Source organism: Sphaeramia orbicularis, chromosome 9, assembly GCF_902148855.1.
Source record: "Sphaeramia orbicularis chromosome 9, fSphaOr1.1, whole genome shotgun sequence".
In the NCBI taxonomy this organism is placed as follows: domain Eukaryota; kingdom Metazoa; phylum Chordata; class Actinopteri; order Kurtiformes; family Apogonidae; genus Sphaeramia; species Sphaeramia orbicularis.
This window is the reverse complement of record NC_043965.1, coordinates 6455686-6482981: the sequence shown is the minus strand read 5'-3', so window position 1 is coordinate 6482981 and position 27296 is coordinate 6455686. Positions and strand designations below refer to the sequence as shown.

General features: G+C 32.8%; 2 protein-coding genes across 2 annotated transcripts in view; both read left to right on the top strand.

Annotated features, from left to right (window-relative positions):
* The window catches only part of LOC115425577 (ATP-binding cassette sub-family A member 2-like), a 160873-nt gene extending 147639 nt beyond the window's left edge, over positions 1-13234 (top strand). The window contains exons 5-6 of the mRNA XM_030143207.1: positions 4437-4530; positions 13206-13234. Of these exons, the coding sequence (XP_029999067.1) occupies positions 4437-4530; positions 13206-13234 (123 nt within the window). The remainder of the gene's footprint in view (positions 1-4436; positions 4531-13205) is intronic.
* LOC115425570 (ATP-binding cassette sub-family A member 2-like) overlaps positions 4440-27296 on the top strand; it is a 70145-nt gene continuing 47288 nt past the window's right edge. The window contains 4 exon segments of the mRNA XM_030143198.1: positions 4440-4530; positions 7873-7875; positions 17322-17433; positions 22041-22204. Of these exon segments, the coding sequence (XP_029999058.1) occupies positions 17369-17433; positions 22041-22204 (229 nt within the window). The 5' untranslated portion in view covers positions 4440-4530; positions 7873-7875; positions 17322-17368.

The window sequence follows — 27296 nt, the reverse complement described above, 5'->3', positions numbered from 1 at the left end:
ATTTCTTGTAAGAGACTTTTGGACCTGGTTGGGTTAAAGGTTGTGTAAATAAAAACTCTTTTAATGTGTGTTGGAATAGAGCAGCAACACCAACACCAGAACCAACAAAATATTCAATCCAGTTGTTTCTCTGCAAACGTTAACATCAGCTATTATTTCTTTGTTTTCTCTTTATTAGTCCCGGTTTTCCAGTTATCTTTGGTTAATATAATTTAGGGACTGATCAATATGTTTTTCAGGACAGGTATGATTATTAGAAATGAGAGTTTGACTGATTTTTAATGGGTGATATAACTAATGAACTGGAAACAAAGAAAGCCAGTTGATTGGCCAATATCTACACACTATATATATAGGGGTGTATATCGACAAGAATCTGGCAATACGATACAAACCATAATACTAGGATCATGATACGATATATCATGATACTGTTCACAAGGCAATATTTATTTTGTTTATTTTGTTTCCATTTTTATAAGATTATTTACTGTAAATTTTTGCTTACACCAGAAATATACACTAATACTAAACACATTTTATTTGATCAGTAGAGGCTCTATTGCTGTGTCACAAAACGTTCCTCTGTAAAAAGTTAAATTATGTTTCACAGACATCACAGATTGAGATCCTGCTCAGATGTTCATATTCTATTAGTTGTGAAAAGAATGCATAGTGGACAGTCCCTGAATTATCCAACATTATAATATTTTTGTGCGATTCCAACACAGGAACTAACATCTGCCTCTTTCAGACAAGAAGGGCTTTAGGATGCTTTGAATAACCATTATTTAAAAAATAAATAAATAAATATATTGAATAATAATAAATAAAATATAAACAAAAAACAAAAATGAACCCTCAGCATATCTGCATTTGAAGTACGTAACTACATACGCAAGTACGTAAGTATTAAATACGTAAAAATATCAATACAGTACTTTTTAATTTCAATACAGTATTGTGAAATGAAATATCATGATATATTGCGGAACCGATATTTTCTTACACCCCTATATAAATAAATAAAGAAATATTTATTAATTAATTAATTTAAAAAAAAAAAATAAAAAAAAAATAAAATATATATATATATATATATATATATATATATATATATATATATATATATATATATATATATATATATATTATATATAATTTTTTAAATATTTTTTTATATATATAAATATAGTTAGCTAGTTAGTTATTTACTTTGGTTCATTGTTTTAAAAGGAATCGTTTGGTACAAGCTTTTCTTTCATTGTGCTGAATTACCCATTGACAAATGGAAAATTGTATGTATTTTTTTTGTCCATATTGACTGAAAATGTAAGAAGAAGATAATCCTTTATTAGTCCTGCCCCAGGAAATTTAGAATGTTACAGTAGCAAAGAGTGATGTCTATATTAACATTAAAAAAATTAAAAAATGAAAAGAAATATAAAGCAGCTGTAAAATTGTTTTTAAAAAATAATAAGAGTAGTCATTGTCAGGGAGTTGAATGAATCTTAACATTGAAAAATAAAGTTAATTCACATTGAATATATAGTAAAGCAAGTAAAATAAATGCTTAATAAACTGTAGGCAATAAAAAAGCTAATAGTGCAAAGTTTGCTATTACTATTGACATATATTCTATTTTATTTTAAGTTTTATTGCACACTAAAGAGTTTTCACTGACTTTCTTTAACTTGAGCTTTTTTTTTCCACACCATGCAAAATATTTTTCTCATGCTGTGTTGTTGAACAAATTTACAGAAGTTGAATTTCAGTCACAAACTTATGAAGAAACGTGGATAAATGGCCCATTCTGTGCTAACAGAAAACACAATTTAATGTAGTTTTTGTAATGGCCTGTAAATCATCCACACTGGTCCTGTAAAACTGTAAAAGCCCCTGAAAACATGACTCCAAATGTTATTTTTTGTAATAATGCACAGTCATTACAATATTCCAGTCTGTTGCATGTACTGTACGTCTGTGCTGGAGCCTAGATGTGATTTATGAATTACCTGTTTTGGCCGTCTGCTTTGTGTCCAGGTGGCTAATTGGATTGTTAGTGAATGACCGGGTTTTTTTTTTTTTGTCGGATTGCTGAGGGCAGGAGATTCTCTGTTTCTATGGTTGGCTTCTCTGGGTTCTTTGTGCTATTGATCAGTTACAGTTATAGATAATGATCAGCCTGTATGAGCAGATGTACACAATGTACTGTAGTCATGAAGCAGCTCAAAGAAGTGTGACATTATGTGTCTGTTTAGTTTATATTCCCACTGTGAATACTTACTAGACCTGTCACAGTTACTTGAGATATCCCCAAAAATTTTTACATCACTGTTAAAGTGTGTTTTATTCACCTGTGTAAAAATAGCCGGATATAACTAACAGAAAGGTCACAGTTTGTCTTTATTTATTGATTGACTGATTGATTGATGTATTTATTTCGAATATAAATGTCAAAACAGAAGAAAATAAATAAACAAAACCCTTTAACATAAGACATAATACATATTTGAAAAGGAGTGAGAAGAAGTTAAACTTATAAACTCCCACCCCTTCTCCTTATATAATTAATAACAATAATAACCTTAAGCATATCTATACTATATACCATAATATGACTGATACTTATTATTAAATAATTTGGTTTCTGGCTTTATATTATTATGAACAAATATAATATGATTTATATAAACACACAATACAATAACACATACTGTATATGTAAAAATACATATTCATACACATATCTATACACATAATTATATTTACACATTTACACATATATTACACATAATTTTCTCTTTTCCTGACATCATCTCATTGGAATAAATGCCCAGATACAATGATACCTAGTGTAGTGATACCTTTACATTTTTCACAAATACAGACAATATTTGGGTTATTATCTACTGTGTTTTTGACAGATGAGATTTTAGACATTTAGACCCAAAATGTCCATGAAATCCTAACTTTTAATTCACAAAAGATATTTTCACATGTTAAACCCTTATTTGATGGTTCTGTTTGTTGTATCTGTTGCAGATAAATTTAACAGAAATCACAGTGCATATTTATTCAGTCGTACATTTTCACTTGGCTGCAATTTTCCTGTGATATCAGAATACTGCTAGCAAAAACATTACATAATGCCATACTGCTGCCATATAAATGTAAGAGATTGTGTTCATTCCACTGTTAATCAGCAACTGAAAAGACCATGAATCATAAAAATCTGAGGGATGTCATGTAACATTCCAAAGTAAAACAACATATTTTAAAGCTAATATTAGCGTTGAACCACCTCCTAGCTAGCATCATTTCTCATTGTACCACATGGTCAGTAAATGTGTAAAATAACTTATAAAAAGTGTATTTCAAGTATGTGGTCATATGTAAAGACCACACAACAGATATTTCCAAATTATTTTACACCTTTACTACTGTATTATGGCAGTAATGTTAGCTAAGATGCGGTTTAATGCTAATGTTAGCTGTTGGCTAATGCAGTTTAATGGTCTGATATCCCTCCAAATTTTTATTAATCTAGTGAAGTGACAGAAATTTGTCAGATTTTCTTTTTTTTTATAACTTGAATACAGCGATATGACTTTATCATTTCCATTCACACTATAAACATAACAGTAGAGTATGTATTTGATGTAGTAAAAAGTCAGAACAACAGTGTGAAAACAGATTATTCATTTAATATCTGAATTTAATGTTTATTCTTGCTCTATATGCTACACTGCAGTTTCATGTTCGGATTTCTGTACATTTCAACAACTATGGCCTTGTCAGTAATAGTTTTTTTTTTTAATATTCAAGCTATTATTTATTTCAAATCTGTCCTGCAATTTTTATTTAAAGACCCAAAACACCAAGAGAAATTACATTTTAATTTATTTTTTTTTCAGTATTAAAAACCTCAGATGTCTGTTTTTTCTTCTGTTGGTGTATAGGTAATCTATTGTTAGACTTATACTAGGACAGATAAACACAGTTAAATCACTAATTAGAATTATTCATGTGACATTTAATCATCAACTCAAATTTCATTGTGAGCACTGGAACGAAACACATTTGCAAACAGTGCAAGATGTGCATTAAATCCCTGTTTTAAAATTAATTCCTCTTGAGAAAGGCTTTTGGCAGTGGCAGCTATGAGCTAATGCTGCATGTTTAGCAGGCTGGACATCATTCACACGGCCTCCCTGATGTATAGGGATCGATATGTGACAGTAGGCAAACTCAATCTGTTCCACAGTGTGATCCACGAGCACTGAGATGGGAAGTGACAAGGAGAGTTTGGTGCTAAAGAAGCATGACCCAGGTGAAATCCTGTGGAATTACACAAGTGGAAACTCCACTTGACTTTGGACGAGTTTTGTTGGAAATACAGAACTGATAATGTCGTCTTCCTTTTTTTTCTCCAGTGGGTGCTGGCCTTTGAGATCTTCATCCCACTGGTCCTCTTCTTCATCCTCCTGGGGCTGAGGCAGAAGAAACCAGCTATTCCTGTCAAGGAAGGTAGGTGGTCCTAGTGGTCTGTAGTGTCACAGGATAGAAGGGTTTTATTACGTCCGCCAGGAGTTATTGTGGTCACTTTGTTTTGTGTGTTTCCCAGAGAGCAAAATCATTATGGCTTAAATCTGGCCCAAAACTGGCATGCCATTTTGGCAAAGTTCTGGGCGGATGTATGGCCCCAAAATAGGCAAGCCAAAATCAAACCAGAAGGAAGCCTAAATTCACCCAAAACTAATTGTGGACTTCCAAAATATAGCCATAATTGTCCCAGAAAAGCCCCCAAATCCCCATAATCTAGCCAAAAAGTAGCCAAAACTGACCCAAAGAGAGGCCAAAAGGAGGCCAAAATTCACCCAAAATTTGTGTTGATCATGCTTTTAAAATGAAGTTTACTCAGTTCTGGTTGTACCCAGTTTACTCAGTTCTGGTTGTAGTTATTGTTACCATTATAATTGTCTCCATGGTTGTTGCTGTTTGTATTGTTGATACTTTCTTGTGAGGGTCTTTGCCACCTTCTTCTCTCTTGTTCTCTCCCCTTCTTCTTCTACCCCCCCACCCCCCATGTCAGGTCCGGCATCGAAATGTGGTTCAACAAAACTCATAATAAACACAGTAGAATATCCAAGGGCGCTTCATATACTTTATGAAGTTACCCTTGGCAAAGCAAATTTGTTCAGCACCAAAAGGAACCAGAGTGCTGTTAGAATGCTGGACAAGACAAGTAGAAAAAAAAAAAAAAAAAAAAAGTAGTGTGAGGTACTCCCTGGTAAAATGTCCAAATAAAAGAGGATACACAAGCAAAGGTGTCAGAAAAATGGGCAATGATGACTGGGAGTACAGTTGGTGTCGGCTGCTGCCTTATCGGTACAGACAGCTGCCTGTCAGCCAGCTGAGCCCATAAAAGAAAAGAAAAAAAAAAAAAAAATGAAGTGGGGTTTTCTTCTGGGTAGAAATTCCCGCTCTTTGCACAGTGTTTTGGCTTTACAGAAATATGCCAAAACACAACCAAAACACATCCATTTACGGAATAAGATGTTGTCGCTCTTTAGTCAATCTTCTGGTTTGCCATAAACATGCCATACCATCCCTATACTTGATCCCGCTCTTTGCCCAGTCTTTTGGTTAACCACACATATGCCAGAACTCAGCCATATATTGCTGGTGCCTATTATCTATTGTGGATAACCTTAATCATACCACAGTTAAGCCTAAAGGTTTTCATAATGCCAAAAGAAAGACAAAAATTCCAAATGTATGCCATGATACTGCCAAAATATTTGCTATCTGGGTTGTTTGTTTGCAAGTTTGTTTGTTTTTTAGCAACTTTACAAGAAAACTATTGCAACCATCTTTACCAAATTTTCCCCACAGATAGGCCTAGGTCCTGGGACCAACCCATTAAATTTTGGGCCAAGTAGGCCAAAGTTCAAGGTCACAGCAAGGTCACAACATCTACAATTTTCCTACCTCTCATCATTGAGCAATTTTCGAAAATTCATAAAAAATTCAAAACCACTCCGATTAGCCTCCAATTTGATCCACCCGCAGCTTAGAACAATATCTTGTATCTGGCACAAAATTGTCCACATCCACTGTGGAATGTGGACTCTGTGGACATTTACATTTAACATTGAAAATCCCATTTACCACACATTTAAAATTAGAACTCAACAAATATTGATTGGAATTGAATCTAATTTGACAGACACATGACTGGTACCAAGCTTCAACTTTTTCTGCTGTATGGAACAACGTGGAAACTGTTTAATTTAAAAAGAAATAGTCGATCCACACATGCACACTATTCTTGATCCCACTATTGTGATTTGTATTGTATTGCCAGATTCTTGCCAGTACACACCCCTAATAAGAATTAGCAAACCTGCTTTAAAAATGAATTAAAACTAACTGAATTAGAGAATAAAAAGTCCAAACTAAGTAAAACTAAACTATAATGAAAAACCCAAAACTATTATAACCTTGGTTGGTTCCGCACCCAACATTATTGTTATTGGGTAAAAATGTATTATTTTTATTATAGGTTTTAGGGATGCACCGATACCGATACAGGTATTGGCATCGGCTCCGATACTCAGTGTGTGTACTTGTACTCGTACTCGTAAAAGTAATCCGATACAAATGCTCCGATACCACTTATGGCTGTGTGACATTCACAGTTCAGTGCAGCAGGTACGAGGAGGAGGAACAATGTGTGTGGAGTGTGAAGAGTGTGGAGATTTTTCAAAATAAGTGACGGTGATAAAAGTAACGCTGACTGACAGTAACGTTACAGACAGATACAGACGCAGCGTTCTGTCCGTCCTCTGCGTACATTCCATCCATTTTCCAGGCGCAGATGCGTAAACAGAATGAGAATACTAGCAGGATGTACGGAGCGGTGCGGACCACCACCAACAGAAGTGAAAACGAAACTTATCACTCATTTCTCTTTTCTCTTCCTGCTGAAGCTAAACTTTTAAACCTTACCAGTGAAAACGCTGCAATATTAGTATCACATTAGTGTTACCTCTGTCGTCTCCATGTTTGTTATTACTGACTTTCTTCTCCTTCTTCTCAAAAAACTTTACTCTTCTTCGTGGTATTTGTCCAGTATGGTTAATTCAGAGCGGCGCCCCCTGGTGGATTAATTGACAAACGCTCATTCCAACACATTAAATGTCAGTAGCAGCACTTTGTTCCAGTCAGACTAATGACAACGACAATAAAGCACATTTACAAAAGGAACTAACAACTGGAATGGGATTATTAAGTACTCGTATCGGTACTGGGTATCGGCAAGTACTCAAATGTAAGTACTCGTACTCATACTCGGTCTGGAAAAAAGTGGTATTGGTGCATCCCTAATAGGTTTTTATTTTCCCGGTCCGACCCACGTGAGGTGATATTGGACTGAATGTGGCCCCTGAACTAAAAGGACTCTGACACATCTGTTTTAATGGGGGTGTGTTTTGGAACATGGTGAACCTGGTGAGGAGCAGGTTCATCAGTGTAAGAAGTGATTACACTCTGATGGTGATTAATGACACTGTAATGACGCCAAAAGCTCTGAATTAAATTAAGAGGATTATCCTGCAAAAGACTAAATGAGTGAGCGCGTGTTGGAGCTGGAGCTGTTCAGGTACAACGGCGTCCTCTGTCCTTCTTCACACATTAGCATTGTGTTGTTTTAAATATAGAACGTGAACTCAACTGCTGACTCATGTTGACCCAGATCTGCCTGCAGTCATAAAGACATTACACACCTCTGTGGAGCCCCGTCGCACATTTCAACCAGGCAAACGCATATTTTACTGCAGATCGAAATATGAACTATATGGACAAAAGTATGTGGACACGTTGAATTCAGGTGTTTCTGTTCTAACAGGGGTCTGGGATACAAAACAATAATGACTAATGTTATAATAGTTTTATATTGGGATAAATATCATTGCATTGGTTAGTTTGGTTTAATTGTTATCTTTGTTTTCAAAATGCCTCAGAGATGGTTTTCACTTAATTTGTCTCAACATTGCTCTTGTCTTTTTGTTGTTTTTTTTAAATCCATGACAATGATTTTAAATAAGATAATTCTTATGTACCTGAATCTTATTTCTTATCTTATCTTATCTTAGCTCATCTTAGCTCATCTTAGCTCATCTTATCTTAGCTTATCTTATCTTAACGTATCTTTTATCTTACCTTAACTTATCTTATCTTATTTTACCTTACCTTAATTTACCTTACCTTATCTTATCTTTTCTTATCTTATCTTATCTTACCTTATTTTATCTTAACTTTTCTTATCTTATCTTACCTTACCTTACCTTAACTTATCTTTGATATCTTACTTTACCTGACTTTACTTTACTTTATCTTATCTTAACTTAACCTAACTTAACTTAACTTCTTTTATCTTACCTTATTTTATCTTATCTTATCTTACCTTATCTTATTATATTTTATCTTATCCTACCTTACCTTAACTTATCTTATCTTATTTTACCTTATCTTATCTTACCTTACCTTATTTTATCTTATCTTGTCTAATCTTATCTTGTCTTATCTTATCTTATCTTATCTTATCTTACTTTACCTTACTTTACTTTATCTTAACTTAACTTAACCTAACTTAACGTATCTTAAATTTCTAAAATATTTTTGTCCTCTAACTGTAAATAGTTTTATATTGAGATAAATATCATTGCATTACTTTGGTTAGTTGCAATCATGTACTTTCTTCACATCACTTAGGAAGAAAAATCTCCCATTAAATCAGTGTTTTTCAACCTTGGGGTCGTGACCCCATGTTGGGTCGCCTGGAATTCAAATGGGGTCATCTGAAATTTCTAGTAATTGATTAAAAAACAAAACAAAGCGTGATAATACATTTTTTTTAATGATTCAATATATATTTCATTTTACTTAAAACACCACAAACTTTTCTTAATAGAAGTCAAGTTCAAATAAAATGCAGGATATAATATGTGAGAGGGCATATTTTGATTGATCTGATCATGTGACCACGTGCGTCACTATGCTTCAACCTGCCCGGACACAGTCGTAGTCAGAAAAAAACGGACCGAACAGACAATGGAAAGATTTCTTTGCCCGCCTGGCCCTTCTAAGACATCTATAAGAGAAATTATCTCTGTTTTGAATGTCTGGGGTCGCCAGAAATATGTGATGTTAAAATGGGGTCAAGAGCCAAAATGGGTCGGGAACCACTGCATTAAACTTTAAGGAATATTGACGTTTATGAAGTATATGGACAAAAATATTGGGACACAGCTGTAAGATGTCCTGTTCATGCCGATGTAAGATAAAAACATCAATTTCCTTAAAGTTTAATGGGACATTTTTCTTCCTCAGTGAGATGTGAAGAAAGTAGATGGTTAGTTGTAGTAGAAAATTATTATTTACAGTCAGAGCAGGAAAAATATTTTAGAAATTGAGAGGTAGAACATGTAAAATCATAGTCATTGTTGGAAAAAAAAAAAATCAGTGTTGAGGGAATTTTTGAGGTACGGAAGCGTATTGCATTCACACAAAAAAGTAAATTCAGCTCTGTTTTTCCAAATTAATAAGATAATTGTCTTGTAATTACGAGAAAAAATAAGTAAAAAAAAAAATTTGGCTCTGTTTTTCTGAATTAACGAGATAATTATCTCATAAAAACAGAGCCTAATTTTAATTTTTTTCAGAAAATAGTATCTCATTAATTCAGAAAAACAGCCAGATTTATTTTTTAGTGTGAATGCAATACGCTTCCGTACTGAGGCATTTTGAAAGCAAAGATAACAATTTAAATCAATCTAACCAATGCAGTGATATTTATCCCAATGTAAAGCTATATTAAAAACTCTGTTAGTCATTATAGTTTTGTAGAAAAGAAACACCTGAATTCAATGTGTCCTCATACTTTTGTCCATATAGTGAATGCGATTTGCCTCCTAGTTTTTGTGTCTTTAGTTGTATTTGTGTTTCAGTTACTTATTTTAATGCGTTTTGTCTTTCGTTTCACATCTGTCTTGCTCATCCTGTTCTTCGTTTCAATCTGTTTTTCTCTTCCTGTTTTGTTTTGTTTTGTTTTTTTTCCCTTTGCATGCTGTATGTTCTCTACATGTTGGATGGACCAGTATGTAAGTGTCATCATCACGGTTTAATCAGGATGTGTTAATCCTGTGTTGGGGTTGTGTGGTTCTGTGTGTGTTTGTGTGTGTGTTTGTGTGGTTGTGTGTGTGTGTTTGTGTATCCCTGATCCACACCATGACACTAAAGGCCCAGACTGGACATTTGGCTCAATCAGGGAGTGATAAAACCTTGTTGAAATATACAGTACTGTCCAAAAGTCTTATTCCATATTTATCTTTATTGGTTTTTTTGGGGTTGAAATGATCTTATGTATTTGTTTCTCATTCTTTTTTCTTCACATACAACAAGAAAATACAGGAAACGTGTACCTGTACTAATTTGATCTCACTCTAAAATACAATCCTCCACCTTCACCGTCTTCAGATGTCTCATTTTTAAGGTAAATAAGTTAATTAACCCTTTCATGCAGGAATCATGAGAACCTTAGTCAAAACATTTTTGAGTGATTTTATTCCTCTTGAGGCATGACAAAAATGTAATTGAATTTTTTTCTAACTTTTTTAAATGGAGTTACAAAAATGTCCACTCAGCTGGATACCATGCGTTTAATTTTTGAAGCAAAGAAACATGTATTTAAAAGCCATCATCAGAAAGAAAGGTAAGATAAGATAGGATATGCTTTATTGATCCATCAAGGAGGAAATTCAAGCATGTACAGCAGTGCAAGACAGTATGTGTCAATACAATAGAAAAATAAGAGATAAAAATATAAACAATATAAACAAGTTTGTTAAAGTGGCTAAAGTGACAAAAAATAGCAATTATAGTAATAATGATAAACTGATATACTGTGTGAAAACTATGATATAAAAACATTTTTCATGCCGCTAATCAGATGTTTTCTCACATTTTAGCATACTCTAATACTAGTTATTACTCACTTCATGGTGATAATATGCAAAAAAAAAACAAAAAAACTTTGTTTAAGAAAACTATTAAATGCAGTTAATTACAATTTACACTCAAACATGTCACTGCAGGTCAAGTTTATCAAGAACAGCAAAGTTACAGTAATGGTATGAATTGCAGTGTTTGGGATGATGCATAAGCGTCCACTGTGTTGGCTGATGTGGAACTAAAACAACAAAACCATGAATATACAAGAGAACAGCTGGAGAAGAACTGTCCACCGTAGTGACCACTATGCATGAAAGGGTTAAATCTTTTTTTTTTTTTTACCGCACCCCCCTAAGGGGAGGTAAGGGGTATTGTTTTTGGTTCAGTTTGTTTATTTGTTAACACTCTAGCAGCAAAACTATTGGTTGAATTCATACCAAATTGGGTTTGTAGATTGCCAGTGACCCAGAATAGATGTACATTTTGGGAAAAGTAGGTCAAGGTAATTAATTTTTAAAGTCTTATTTTTTTCCGTTTACTTATAATGGGTGAAATTTCCCATGTCTATAAAAACATAAAGTTTGTTTCAATTTCCTTCAGACTTGTCACATATATTGAGACAATTGATATGCTGACATCCGCGCACATAGACGTGATGACATCAGCTGGATCGATGCCAAAATAAGCTACAATACGTGTGAGGGGCGGAGCTTGTTGTGCCTGGCACCACTTGTTTCTTTTACATTCTCTTTTATAGTTTTTTTTTATAATTGCTATTTTCTTTCTAATTGTATTAACCCTTAGATGCATAATTGGGTCAAAAATGACCCAGTGAGGTAGTTGTCATGTACAATATCTTCGTACTGAAAAGTTGTTATTATTTAGTATTCCAGGTATTCCTCAAAAAACGTTATTGAAATCACACCAATCAATTTTTTTTTACTCGCCTTTTATAGATTTTATGAACTTGTAGTTTTTGTGTTACTATCCAAACCTTCCATGTGTGGGTCAAAATGACCGCATTCATTTACAGTGGAATTACATCTGAACCTTTGATTCATTTACAGCAAAACCAAAGGACTCACTCACTCATTAAATGGATGTTGACTTTGTTCTGTTGTTGTCATATACACTGCAAACAAAAAGTAAAGGATATTTTTAATTTTTGGGCTGTTTTTTTCATTTGGGATTCTTGTACAGGGCTTTTTACTTTTTTTTGTGTGTGAATTGAAACATTTTTTTAATAACCAGACATAGTTTAATTTACAAATGGCAAAAATGACAAAAAAAAGACAAAAAAAGAAAAGAAAAATCCTTAACTTTTTTTTTGTAGTGTATATTATATAGCCTACTTTATATACTTTGCTTTTCAAATTTTCAAAATATTTTAAAAACATTTTTAAATTTTTAAAAAACAAGAACTATTTCAAACATGAAATCATTGTTTTGTGGACCAAATTATAATACAAATAGTTATTTTGTAACATGGCAAAATGACTCAAGTGGCATAAAAACACATTGATTTTAACACTGATTATTTTTAACCCACTTATGGAAGAGTGGAGGGTCCAGACACTTGTGCATCTAAGGCTTAAAATTTCTTTAAAAGGATTTTTGGGTGGTTTTTGGGGCTGGAATGGATTAATTATATTTCAATTTATTTTTGATTGGGAACATTGATTTGTAAAATGAATAAATCACTAAACAAGCTTCATTCATGGAACAAATTAATCTTGTACTGTGAGGTTCTATGGTATAAAACCTGTGAATTTGTGTCCTACTATGATCCTGATCAGTGTCATGATCTGGAACAGGGATCTGGTTTTACTGTGTCCCACATAATCAACGACACTTCCCCTTGAAAATGTGTGAAACCAGCTAATCTACACCTAATGTGCTGCTGAACTATACAGGACCTGTCTACGCCTCATTTGACCCACATTTGTCCCACATTTGACCCACATTTGTCCCACATTTGACCCACATTTGTCCTGGAGCCCATCTTTGTATGTCGTGTTGTGTGGTGTGTAGACATTATTGTGTGTCAGAGTGTGTGTTGGGTTTGGGACTGCCGTTCTCGTTCATGCAGCAGGTTCTGTACTTAAAACTGCCTCTCAATAATTCATGTTTAATTGAAGAATGGATTCTGACCCGTGTTTAACACCTTAACCTCTGACCTTTATCCTCAGCTCACCGCTCAGAGGACACATGGCAATGAACCGAATGCACGGACCTGAACGAGTCTGTGTTCAGCAGACGTTTTAGCCTCGGCTTCAGCGTCGTTAGCAATTTCTTCAAACATCTCATGAAACTACTGGTCGAATTCATTTGAAATTTTATATAGATCTTGAGTTTGTTCACGGTTTTGAGAAATTAAGATTTTTGTATTTTTGACAAATTTTTTGAAATATTAAAAATTTGCCTTTACTTATAATGGTTCATAATTTGATGGCTTATAAATGGAAGTGGTCACTGATATTACCATAGTTCCTGTTGATCACTGATAGGAAGTCATATATGGACTTTCATTTGAGTCCACGACCTCTGACCTTGATTGACCTTGAAGGGTCAACCCAAGGTCACCAAGGTCAACATTTCAACTATCTTCTTCTCTGTCAAACTCACTGGTTGGATTCATTTCAAATTTTAAATGTATCTTTCTGGTGACAATGTTGGCAAAGTTTGTTCATGCTTTTGATAAATTTAGATTTTTGCATTTTGATTTTTTTTTTTAAATATTAAAAATATGTCTTTATTTATAATGGTGCATATTTTGATGTTTTATAACATGTAAATGGTTACAGATATTGATATAGTCACGACTGAGCGCTGATAAAAGTCATATAAGGACTTTCATTTGGGTCCATGACCTTTGATCTTGAGTGACCTTGAAGGGTCAAACCCAAGGTCACCAGTGTCTAGATTTCAAAAATCGTCTTCTCTGTTGAAATTACTGGTCAGATTCATTTCAAATTTTATATGTATCTTGCTTAGACAATGTTTACAGTATGTTCACAAATTTTAAGAAATTTAGATTTTTGCATTTTTGACAAATTTTTGAAATATTAAAAATTTGCCTTTACTTATAATTGTCCATATTCTGATGGTTTATGACATGTAAATGGTCACAGATATTAATATAGTTACTATGGAGCACTTATAGGAAGTCATATATAGACTTTCATTTCATTCATGACCTTTGACCTTGAGTGACCTTGAAGGGTCAACCCAAGGTCACCAATGTCTACATTTCAACAAACTTCTTTTCTGTCAAAATCACTGGTTGGATTCATTTCAAATTTTATATGTATCTTTCTTGGGACAATGTTTACAGTGTGTTCACAAATTTTGAGTAATTAAGATTTTTGCATTTTTGACAAATTTTTTAAATATTAAAAATTTGCCTTTACTTATAATGGTTCATAATTTAATGTCTTATAAATGGAAGTGGTCACTGATATTAGCATAGTTCCTATTGAGCACTGATAGAAGTCATATATGGACTTGGATTAAACTAGTTGAATTACATTACATTAGTTCTCCCCCAGTGAAGGTACCACTCCTTTTTTTTTCTCTCTCTCTCTTCTTTTTTTCTGGCCCGTCACCACCCCCCTCATTGGAGGACAACTTTATTTTAAATTTAAATTATTTACAAACAGTGATTACTCCCAACTGGCCCATATACTGTGATAGCCCTAATATTGTGAGGTAATCAGTGAACAGATAATATCGTGAACAAAAACTGATTGGACAAAATTGGACCGATTGTATAGACGGACATGGACGAATGGGCAGGAGTACCGCTCACTTCTATTGGTAGGCTGATCTCCTGCATCCAGACCACAGGACTCTAACATAAAACAGAACCTGACAACCTCACACATTCAACTTGTTATTGATTCTTAATGGAACATGCTGGTGACGTACAGGGCCATCGGTCCTATCTTTGACAATAACACCCGTCTCGATTAGGATTAGAAGACCGTGCGTTCTTGACATTTACCAGTGTGTTCAGTCCTCCTGGAGTTTAACAGCAGGAGTTTAAGCGCTGGCAAGTTATCGGTTCATGAGCCTTTTCTTTCATTTGACTTAATTGGAGAACTTCAAAAGTTGCTGAGAAGGAGAAGCGATAGGAAGAGGATGTGAACAGATACCAGTCTGTTAAGGCATAAACAAGGAGCCGCTGCATGTGAAATTATGCAAATAGCAGAGTTTAATTTCTCCTGAGAATTAATTATGTTTTTATACAACAAATTAACATAATAAGACACACATTCGGTGCAGACAGTTGAGCTCATGTTGTAATAACTGTGGTGATGTTCCATGTTTATATCGCTAACACTGTGTAGTTTCTGAGTCGTCCAATGAAAAAGTTGCTTCTAAACAAGAAAAATTAGAACTTTTGGCAAAACTTCGATCAGTCTTTTCCTCTAAATATCAACAGAAAGAATATGAAAACACACATTTGTACACAATTTCGGGTAATTATGGTAGTAATAATCATGTGAAATTATAGATATTTAATTGAAAAACACAGTGTTTTCTTGCCGTGCTTTAGGTTTTCCACAGATGGGGGAAATTGCTCTAATAGCCGCTAAGCTTATGAGCAATCACAGTTTTTGCTCAATTAATATTAATCTTTGATTAAGCAGGACCTACAAATTCACTGAATTGCAAAAACAGGACCTTGTCTTTGTAGAAATCTGTGGAAAACTGTAAATATGAGTATGAACAAACATGGATGTAAACTATAGACGGACCAGTGGCTGGAATTCTAGTTCACAAACTACAGTTACTAAAACAAATCACTTATGCATCAAAGACGATTTATAAATAGAATAGAATAGAATAGAATAGAATGAAGGAATGAATGAATGAATGAATTAAATCTTTATTTTGAACATGTAGACAGTGAAGTCAAAACAAAAATCAACCAACAAAGTATAAGTACTGGTAGATAAATGATTGATAAGCAAACAAACAACAAAATAAAGAAGTAAATAATAATAATAATAATAATAATAATAATAATAATAATAATAAAACAAATGAAATGAAATTATACATGCTCGAAAAGGAGTAGGAAGAAGCAAAAACTCATGTATTCCTTCCCCCAATTTCTATGCCTTCTGATCATTATGTAGCAATTATTATTTTTGTATGAATATAATAATAATTAAAAAATAATAATAATAATGGTATGACAATATCACACATCCTTTTTCCTATATACACTAATATGATAATACCCATTTACAACTTTTCCTACCAAATATTAACACCAGATATTAATAAAAACTGAAAAGAACAAAAACAAAAGAAAAAGAAAACAAACAAAAAAACAAACAAAAACACATATGCATACATAATATAAATACATATAACATTCTATAGTGTCCTATATAGTAATAATATATTCATAAATCCATATTTTAACTAGATATTTTCAGCACATAGGTGGCAAATAGAATAGAATAGTGCTACTCCAGTCAGTGCAAAGAATATGAATTAAAAAAAAAACAAAACAATACTTCAGAGAACAATAAAGAAATACAACATTTTACAAAAGTAACATAAAAATAGAGCTAAAAGTTGAATAAAAAATAGAAAATAGATGTACAATATGAATAGACAGTATAGGACAGTATGTATATCTCAGAACTCAAGTCTATATAAAAATAGTGCATTTATCTTTTGATAAATATTGAATAAATTTTAAATTGTTATTGCAGAATGGAAGTTTATCGCGTGACTAATTGCACATAATCCACATTTTGCAGGGTCATTGTACATTATTGGAAGTGATTGTGTGAGGATTCATAAAATCACTTTCTTTTTTTGTTTTTCCAGGTATGATTAATGTGGATAAATGGAAGGGATAAAGATAGGGTAGGACAGTAGTAAGTGTCTTTTGTGGGTGGATGTTCAGGACCCACAGTCGCAGACAGGTAACCATGGAAACGAGGGACTATTACCAGATGAAGTTTGTCTTTTTCCCTCCGGTGGAAAAAGCTTGTCCTGCAACAAAACGGTGAAAGGCCTGTGCGTTCGGCGTTGCCATGTGGGATCCTCTGCCGTGCTGCCATCTTTTCTCCTTTTTTCCAACTCTAACAGTGAATCTCCCTCTTTTTCTTTGTCATCCTCATCATCCCATTCGATCCTCTGCGTTTCCTCTCAATGACAAACCCTGTGCCTGTCACATCCTTCCCCCTTCGTCTGCCCGGTACTCTTGCCTCTGTGTTTTTTTTTTTTTTTTCCTGTTTGTCCGTCCTCCCTCCTGCCGTTCTGTCGTCCCTCGTGTCCAGCTTTTTACAGCGCTGCCCCCCTCACCTCCGCTGGCATCATTCCTATCATGCAGTCATTGTGCCCCGACGGACAGAGGGATGAGTTTGGGTTCCTGCAGTACAAGAACTCAACGTAAGTATAGTGTGTTTACCTTTCCTGTGTTCAGCTTGTTTACAGCCCAAACCTAATGTGCCTTCCACAGGTAACATCTATATGTCATGTAGAATACCTGGTTAACTGGTGAAGCCACTGCACTAACCATTTATTTTCAGTGTACTCAAAAAGACAATAAATATAGGCATTGTTATGACTTGTTCATACTTGAAAATATATATAGAAAGGAAAAAAAACCCTTCTGTACATACACTACAAACAAAAAGTTAAGGATATTTCTTTTTTTTTTTGTCATTTTTTTTGTCATTTTTGCCATTTGTTAATAAAACTATGTCTGGTCATTAAAAAAATGTGTTTCAATTCACACACAAAAAAGTAAAAAGTGCTGTGCAAGAATCCCAACTGAAAAAAAGTAGCCCAAAAATTAAAAATATTCTTGTTTCAGATATTTTTATTTCGAAGCATCATCACAGTTACAGATATGAAATCCCCCGATTGGCACACCATGCTTCATTTTTAATATCAACACAACACAACAAACACACATTCAGAAATAAATGGCATTGATAGAGTGAGAAAAGGAGAAGAAGAGAAGAAGGAAAAAGAAAAAAAAAACTACAAAAATTAAAAATATTCTTAACTTTTTTGTTTGTAGTGTACTTTACATTTATTTCATCTGTATTTCTGCAGTGCTAACCGGTGCACCACTGTGTCACAATTGATTGATTGATGTATTTATTTTGAATATGAATGTCAAAAAAGAAGAAAAATAAATAAACAAACAAAACATTTAAACGTAAGACATAAGGCATATAATGCATATTCGAAAAGCAGTGGGAAGAAGTATAACTTATAAACTCCCACCCCTTATCCTTAAATAATTCATTACAATAATAAGCTTCCTAGTCTAAATGTATCTATACTTTAATGCAGTGGTTCCCAACCTTTTTTTTGTTGTGACCCTATTTTTACATTGCAAATTTCTGGCGACCCCACACATTCAAAACAGACATTTTTTTTTTGCTAAAATTAATTTGTTTTTGATCATGTGATAGTTTGCTTTACTATGTTACAAATAAACCAGGTTGATGGTTTATGGGCTTGTGTTATTATATTATTGTCTGTTTCTCTGTACGACTGTTTTGTTTTTATCCTGGTGTATGTCTGACATTTTACTTATTTTATTTTAAGCTTTTATTCACATTTTATTCTAAACTGTGAAGCACTTTGTGATTTTATCTGTGAAAAGTGCTATATAAATAAAATTTACTTACAAAAATCCAGCTGTGGATTTGAAACAAAATCCAACCTACACTGAGTAAAAATACAGTAGATTCTGAGACCACTACTACAACATTAACTTAATATCTTAACACTAATAGTCTTATATAAACTTGTTTACCTAGACCAGTGCTTTTCAACCTTGGGGTCGGAACCCCATGTGGGGTCGCCTGGATTTCAAATGAGGTCGCCTGAAATTTCTAGTAACTGATAAAAATAAAAATTACTAATAAAAAATATATGGTGAGTTGACAGAGACAATCCCAGTACATAAAAGACAAACTGTGAGTCTGAAACTGCAGCACTGTGGTTCTGTTTATCTGTCAAATGTTCATTGTGGTCGGTTTCAGATGCTGCAGCTCTTTCATAATTCATAGTTTGAGTTCTTGCTTGTTCAGTATTAATTGTCAGCCTTGCAAATCCAAACTGGACTGACTGTACATATCCTGACCTAGGAAAATCCAATTCTCCCTTTGTGCAGTAATCTACACCTGGCTTTTCTGCCTCTGTCCATAATAATATACATTACATAGACTAAATGTCCTCTAAAATTAACGTTTATTTGCAACATAGTGTAGCAAACTATTACATGATCAAAAACAAATTAATTTTAGCAAAAAAAATGTCTGGGGTCGCCAGAAATTTGTGATGTTAAAATGGGGTCACGACAAAAAAAAGGTTGAGAACCACTGACTTTGACTAAATATTCTGTTTTTAGCTTCATGTAATTTTCAATCTAATATATTCTGCAGATTTATACATATATATATATATATATATATATATATATATATATATATATATATATATATATATATATATATATATGTATATATATATATATATATATATATATATATGTTGTGTATCCTCCTGCACTTCTCTATAATATTATAGCATTTCTACTTCTATTTTGTTCAGAATTTCAATACTTTTGGCACTTTTGACCTGCTTTGTGCTCACTGAGGTTTCTGTCAAAGTTTCTGTTTTGTAATTTCTCACCACAAATGTACTTAAATTAGAAACACTCTCAATATCGACTTCTTATTCTCCTTTTTCTTTCCTTTTTTTTTTTACACACTTAAGAATCATTTATGCGCACCATGCTATCTTTGAGGTTAACCTTTTTTTTTTTCTTTTTTTTTTTTAATTTCTGTGCAGTTCTGCATCATATGCAAACAAAGCAGTATGATTTATTTTTCATACTGCATGAATATCAATTGTGAATTTATTATCTTATACATGAGGAAAACCTTCATATGTTCACATTTACTGCCCTCAAACTACACATAATGTCTTCCGATTTCTCAGTAATATTTGTTCTCTTGGTAACTGTACTTCTGCATGGTCGTTGCTAAATATAAATAGATGAAATGACTGCACTCCGGTCTAAAACACACCTACATGCAGCAGGTCTAATCAAAGGGAACAGGGCTTTTAGACCGACAGAGTGAACAGAGCGGAGGAGGGAACCTGCGTCACCTGTAATTGCATTAAATGAGCATTTAATGATTCCCTGCCGACCCCCGTGACTTACAGTCATATGCTCTCATTCCACTTTTATGTCTAATCCACAAAGAGTTTAGAGAGTGGATTTATCAACCCTTAAAGACCCGAACCTCCACCGGTGACCGAAAGTATCTACGGATCTAAACTGTTTAATACCTGTTGATCCATTAATTGTATCAATACATGTAAATAATTGGTGTAAAATACAGTTCTTCATCTTCTCACGGTCATCAGATATGACCCATTTGGACGTTCAGAGGCTCCGTAGTTACCGTGGAAACACCGTCATCTTCTACAACATTGATTCACCAGTAAAACCCATGGAGTTGGATCAATGACAGTGGATGGACACACTGGGTTTATATTAAAGAATAAATAAAATGAACAAAAATGAATTAAAAAAAAAATTACAAAATAATAAATAACCTGGAAAAAAAGAACAAGCAAAAAGTTAATTAGAATCAAGTCAAAAAGAATAAAATAAGCAACAAAATTAACAGAAACAGCCATAGTGGTCAATAAAGTGAACAAGATTGATTCAATGAAATAAAAAATTTACAAAATAATAAATAATGTAAAAAAAAAAATAAGCCAAAAAAAGCCTAAAATGAAGTAAAAAAAGAATAAAAATTGAACAAAAATCAATAATAAATCAACAAAATAATAAATAACTTGAACAATATAAGCTTGACGTTTATATATTAACAATATAATAATTAAACAAATATACATAAATAAGTGTGCGAAAATATTGTTGTGTTAAAAAAATGTACATGTATTGCAATTCATGATGTTGTTTTTTAAATATTTTTTGCCAGAGGAGACTACTTCTGAAATTTCCCCTTGTTGGACTAATAAAGGCATATCTTATCTTATCTTATCTTATCTTATCTTATCTTATCTTATCTTATCTTATCTTATCTTATTTGTCTTATTTTATCTTGTTTTATTTTATCATATCTTATTTTATTTTATCTTATCTTACTTTGACTTATTTTATTTTATCTTATTTTATTTTTTCTTATCGTATTTTGTCTTATCTTATTTTGTCTTGTTTTATTTTTATCTTATTTTATTTTATCGTATCTTATTTTATCTGATCGTATTTTGTCTTATTTTATTTTATCTTATCTTATTTTATCTTATCTTATTTTGTATTATTTTATCTTATTTTATCTTATCTTGTTTAATCTTATTTTATCTTATCCATATTTTATTTTATCTTATTTTAGCTTATCTTATTTTATCTTAGCCTATCTCATTTTATCTTATCTTATTTTATTTTATTTTATCTTATCTTATCTTATCTTATCTTATTTTGTCTTATTTTATTTTATCTTGTTTAATCTTATTTTATATTATCCATATTTTATTTTATCTTATCTTATTTTGTTTTATCTTACCATATCTTATCTTGTTTCATCTTATCTTATCTTATCTTATCTTATCTTATCTTATCTTATCTTATCTTATCTTATCTTATCTTATCCATATTTTATCTTATCTTATTTTGTCTTATTTTATTTTATTTTATCTTATTTTATCTTTTCTTATCTTATCTTATCTTATCTTATCTTATCTTATCTTATCTTATCTTATCTTATCTTATCCATATTTTATCTTATCTTATTTTGTCTTATTTTATTTTATCTTATTTTATCTTTTCTTTTCTTATCTTATCTTATCTTATCTTATCTTATCCCTTACTTCTATTAAACTTGTCTTTTTGTCTGAGTTTCGTCTGTCGATTTCCCATCAGAAATGAGTAAAAAATGTTGTTGTTACCAGAACATCAGATTTAATTGTTAACATTTGTGTGTGAATGTGTCTGTCAGGGTCACCCAGCTGCTGGAGAGGATCAGCGAGGTGGTGGAACAGAACCGGCTGTTCACCTCGGACCGACCCGGTTTGGGCAAAGAGCTGGAGAACCTGCAGCAGCACCTGGAGAGTCTGAGCTCCGCCCCTTTACCTGCAGACCACGACTTCAACAGCAGCCAAGGTCTGACACAGCTCACATTCACCACTGTCTGGAGAGAGTTTGGACGGGGGGGGGGGGGGGGGGGGGGGGTTCTTTTTTCCGTCAGAGTATGTGCAGAGTTTTGCTGAAGATGCAGATAAATATAAAGCCAGAGGCCAATTAGATTAGAGTAGATTAGATTAGGGGAGGGGAGAACTGGCCTGGTTTCCCTCCATAAAAAAAACAACACCAAAGCACACCTCTAAGCTGTTCCAAAGCTGACTGACAAAACACCTTGAATCTCACTTTATAATTTAGTAACAGCGTGTACAGCGGGGGTGTCAGACGCATTTTCTTTCAGGTTCCAACATTTAGCCCAATTTGATCTGAAGTGAGTCGGACCAGTAAAATAATAGCATGATAACCTTAAAATAATGACAAATCCTAATTTTTCTGTTTGTTTTAGTGCAAAAAAATACATTAAATAAGAAAATATTGACATTTACAAGCTATCCAAACAAAGAAGATGTGAATAACCTGAAAAAGCTGAAATTTCTTAAGAAAAATAAGTGTAATTTTAACAATATTATGCCTCAACTTATCATTTATCGGCTAAAATTTGCTTAGAGGTCTTATTTCTGTCTTTGTGCATAAGAAATCAATCTAAGTGAATCCCCAAAGGAACTTTGTGTTGGTAAATGCAAGTTATGCAAATTTACAGGATTTCAGTTCTGTTCAACATGTTGATGCTCATATGAACTATGTTTTCAGCTCAAAAATGTCCAATTTCATCACAATTAATGCTATATTTTCATGTCACAAATGGTCAAGTTATATATGAACTGAATTTACCTGAAAAACAAATATTCTATTCTTTTAGATTCCCCAGTTTTTCTTACCAGATTCTCTCCTACAAATCACATGTTTTATTTTTACAGGTTCAATATGGAGTATGGTGCTGATCCATCCTGCTTATGTTACGCCAATACATACATTAAGAATGTCACACGTCACTTTTTAAATCAACAGTTTTCTAATAATAAGCATTTTTATAAAGAAATAACAATTCTATATTGTTATTTCCTCTTTATTCTGATGATAAACTATACAATAAATAATTGTGATCCTAGTTTTTGCACAGGGATCATTAGTGTAAACGCTGACATGGCTGCAGAGCATCAGTATGATGGGATCCACAACAACCATGTCACATCCGTCCACTGACACATTTAGTGTTTTTGTGTCAGCTGTTATTGTTTTAGATCCACAATACTAACATTTATGAATAAGAGGAGAATTAGCAATAGTAAGTCTATAAGTTTATTACTAATAAAGTACTGGTACTGACCAGAGCATCATGGGTAATGTCACGTCCGTCCACCAGCAAAAGTTTTCACATACACATGCTATTCCAAATCCAATATTTCCAAAAATATAACTTCCACTGTCAAATAATATCAGTAGTCTGTGCACAAATGGATTAGTATTATTTCAACACAGTTCTATGCATTTCTTACAACTTTTTTTTTTTTTTTGACAAAAATGGCCACTCATTTGACCCCTTAAGGAAATTTTAGCTGTTATACATGTGCATTATGGATCCACAAAAACACGAAAACATTTAATAACAGGAGTATTATGGAAAATATGCGCTTAATTTCCTTTAACCTCCTCAGACCCAGGTATGGGTTTTCTGTCCACATTTGTGGACAAAAGTTTCACAACTTTATACAAAAAAAAAGAAAAGAAAACTGTCCACCACAAAGGACATTCCATAAAAATTTTTAAAACTGCATCTGAAAAAAACTGTTGCATCATGATGTTTCTAATATAGGCACTGATTTAATAAAAAACAAAAAAAGCTGGTACTTTGCTGACATTTCCTGGGTCTTAGGAGGTTAAACGTTTCAGGTTCAAATATTTTCATAATTGAATGTTATTTTTTGCACTAAAACACAGGTGTCAAACATGCGGCCCTGGGGCCAAAGGTTCCATTCCGGCCCGCAGGATGAAAGTGCAAAAATGAACCTAAACAGTCCAGGTTGTCCAAATCATTTTGGTTCAGGTTGCACATTCAGACCAATGTGATCTGCAGTAAAAATAACAACACAATAACCCATAAATAATGACAACGACAAATTTTCTTTGAGAAAAATTTAAGTGAAAAAAATAACATACACTGTGAAAATATTTACATTTACAAAACACTTTTTTCACAATAAAATGCAAATAAATACATAAATAAAAACAATGATGAACAACCCGAAATGTGCAATTTGAACAATATTCTGTCTGTTACTAAAGGTTTTGTGCATTTATGGATCCACTGTGATCTGGAGTTGTGTTAATAATAAGCTTAGATATAATATTGTAGAAATTGTTGAAATTTTAGTTCCAAACTCCAAAATTTTAACAATATTCTGCTTATTACCAAATGTTTATGCAACACTGTGTGTAAATGTACATGTATAAATAATAAGTCAAAGCATAATATTGTTAAAATTGCACTAATTTTTCTAATGAAATTTCGGTTTTTTTCAGGTTATTCACATCTTTTTGTAAAATGTAAATATTTTCCTGATTTAATTGGGGGTTTTTTTTGTACTAAAACAAAATGAAAAACTTGGATTTGTCATTATTTATAGATTATTAAGTCATTATTCTACTAGTCTGGCCCACTTGAGATCAAATTGGGCTGAATATGGCCCCTGAACCAAAATGAGTTTGACAGCCCTGCACTAAAACAAAGAGAAAAGATTGGAGTTGTCATTATTTATAGGTTATTATGTTACTATTTTACTGGATATCATATTGGTCTGCATGTGACCCCTGGACCAAAATGATCTGGACTCTCTTGATTTCATAAATTAGTCCCACCGAGGAAACCCCTCCCACACATGATCAGTGGATTACAGATGTCATGAGGTTTTTACAAATGGAGAAGATCAGATGTACGTTAGCAGGATCAACCGCAAAATTCTATAAAGCATGGCAGCCTTTTGTAACGTACACAGAAACTTATAGAATGAGAACCTCATCATTACTTTAACATCAAATCACTACTCATCACCTGAGTAACTGTAGGTATTATACATTTTTAATTTCTTTTATTGTTAATTCTTCATCTTTTTTTTTTATAATTGCTATTTATTTAACGATATTTTATTTATTTATTTATTTTGCTTTTGCTCTGTTTTCACATCTAGAATTTGTGTGAATGCTACGTGCCTCCTGTTCATATTCCTGATGTCTTTTGGTATACAGTCATATGAAACAAATTAGGACACCCTATGAAAACCTGTTTATTTTTGTAGCATTTTTAATGTATGGATATTTAATCTCAATTTTAACAATACTGAGAGATTAAAGTAATATATCTAAGCCATTAAATATGAAGAAAAGACTTTCCAAGATCTTGTGAAAATAATAAAAAAATAATAAATAATAAAAATAATAAAATATTTACATGTTTATGCTTATATCTATGTTGGAGGTTAGGACTTGTGTTAAGAAGGGCAGTAAAAATGTACACACTGTATGATGCATCCATGTTGAAAATCCACGTAAAAAATTGAAAACAAAAAAAACATTGATTCCTCCCACAGGCAGGATTAGACCCTTTGGTGGACCGATTTTGGCCCATGAACCTTATGTTTGACACCCCTGCTTTATCAGACCTGAAAAGTGCTTTTTAAAAGACGGAAATCCTGCATACCTGTACTTAGAATTCACCCAGTGACGTGCACCACATCACACTTCAATCATAGCCTCATTGTTTCCTTTCTAATCCACTGTGTTGGTGAACAGTATACATGCATATACGTTAGTTCAGCGCCTACGATGCAGGAGGCTTTTCTGTTCTTCATGACTTGCAGTAAATAAAATGTAATAATTCACCTCCTGTCTGTGATTTTATGCAAATAGCAGCACAAACTGCAACACCTGCAGGCTGTGTGAGTCAAATGACTTAGTTTAAGTTAAAAATATTAGTCAGACCAAGTGAGTTTTGAAATAGTTTGTACAAAAAGAGCAAAAAAAGGAAAAAAAAAAAAAGAAAAGGTTTCATATATAACTTTAATTTCTCAGTGCATGCCTCTTATTTTGTTAGTTTGTTTGGTTTTTATTGATGCATTTGTTGTTAAGTGACAGCCTTTATGTACTGTATGTATTCTATTTGTGCTCTCTTTGGAACATTGATTTGTAGAATTTATAGTGTCCACCTGCAAAGTGGTGTTTTTTTAAATTTATTTAAAGATCTAAGTTTGTATTTATTTATTTAGTTACAGGACAGTGTGTATTGGCATTAGTTGCAAAGAACAAGATGCATGCACCAGATTTAGCAGAGAAGCTAATTTCCGTCTGTTGTGAAGGCAATGCAGAAATAAATAGGCTTGGAGAAATAAATAGAGGAAGAAAATGCAAAAGGGGGAATACTGAAAAGGTAAATATGACTATAAATAAAAAAAAAAGCCAATAAATTAATAAGATGTCAGATGAAAATAAAATATAGAATTAAATAAGAAACGAGATAAAATGTAAATAGAAAGCAACGCAGAGATAAATGCAGGGATAAAAATTAAATAAGGAAAAATATAAATAAGGACAAAATAGATAAATAAATGGTACAGAAATGAATTTATCAAGCCATTTTTATATTTCCGTATTTATTTTTTAATATGGCGGGTTCAGTCGTCCATACTGGACAAACAACCAACTTAATAAAACATCACATAGACTACAAAGTACTAATATACTGGAAAAAAAAAAAAAAACATTAAACATGACAGTTATGATTCATGAAAACATTTAAGACTTTGACAAATAATGTACATCTACAGCAGTTCATGGCATATATTGTTGTATTATTTTTGACCAGAGATGACAATACTTTTCTGTTTTACATCTTCCATCTGTAGCTATGATGTGTCCCAATATTTTTGTCCATATAGTTTATAAACATCAATATTTCCTTAAAGTTTAATGGGAGATTTTTCTTCCGAAGTGAGATGGTTAGTTGTGGTAGAAAATTATTACCTCCGCCAAGGAGGTTATGTTTTTGCCAGGGTTTGTTTGTTTGTTTGTCTGTCCGTTAGTGTGCAACATAACTCAAAAAGTTATGAACAAATTTGGATGA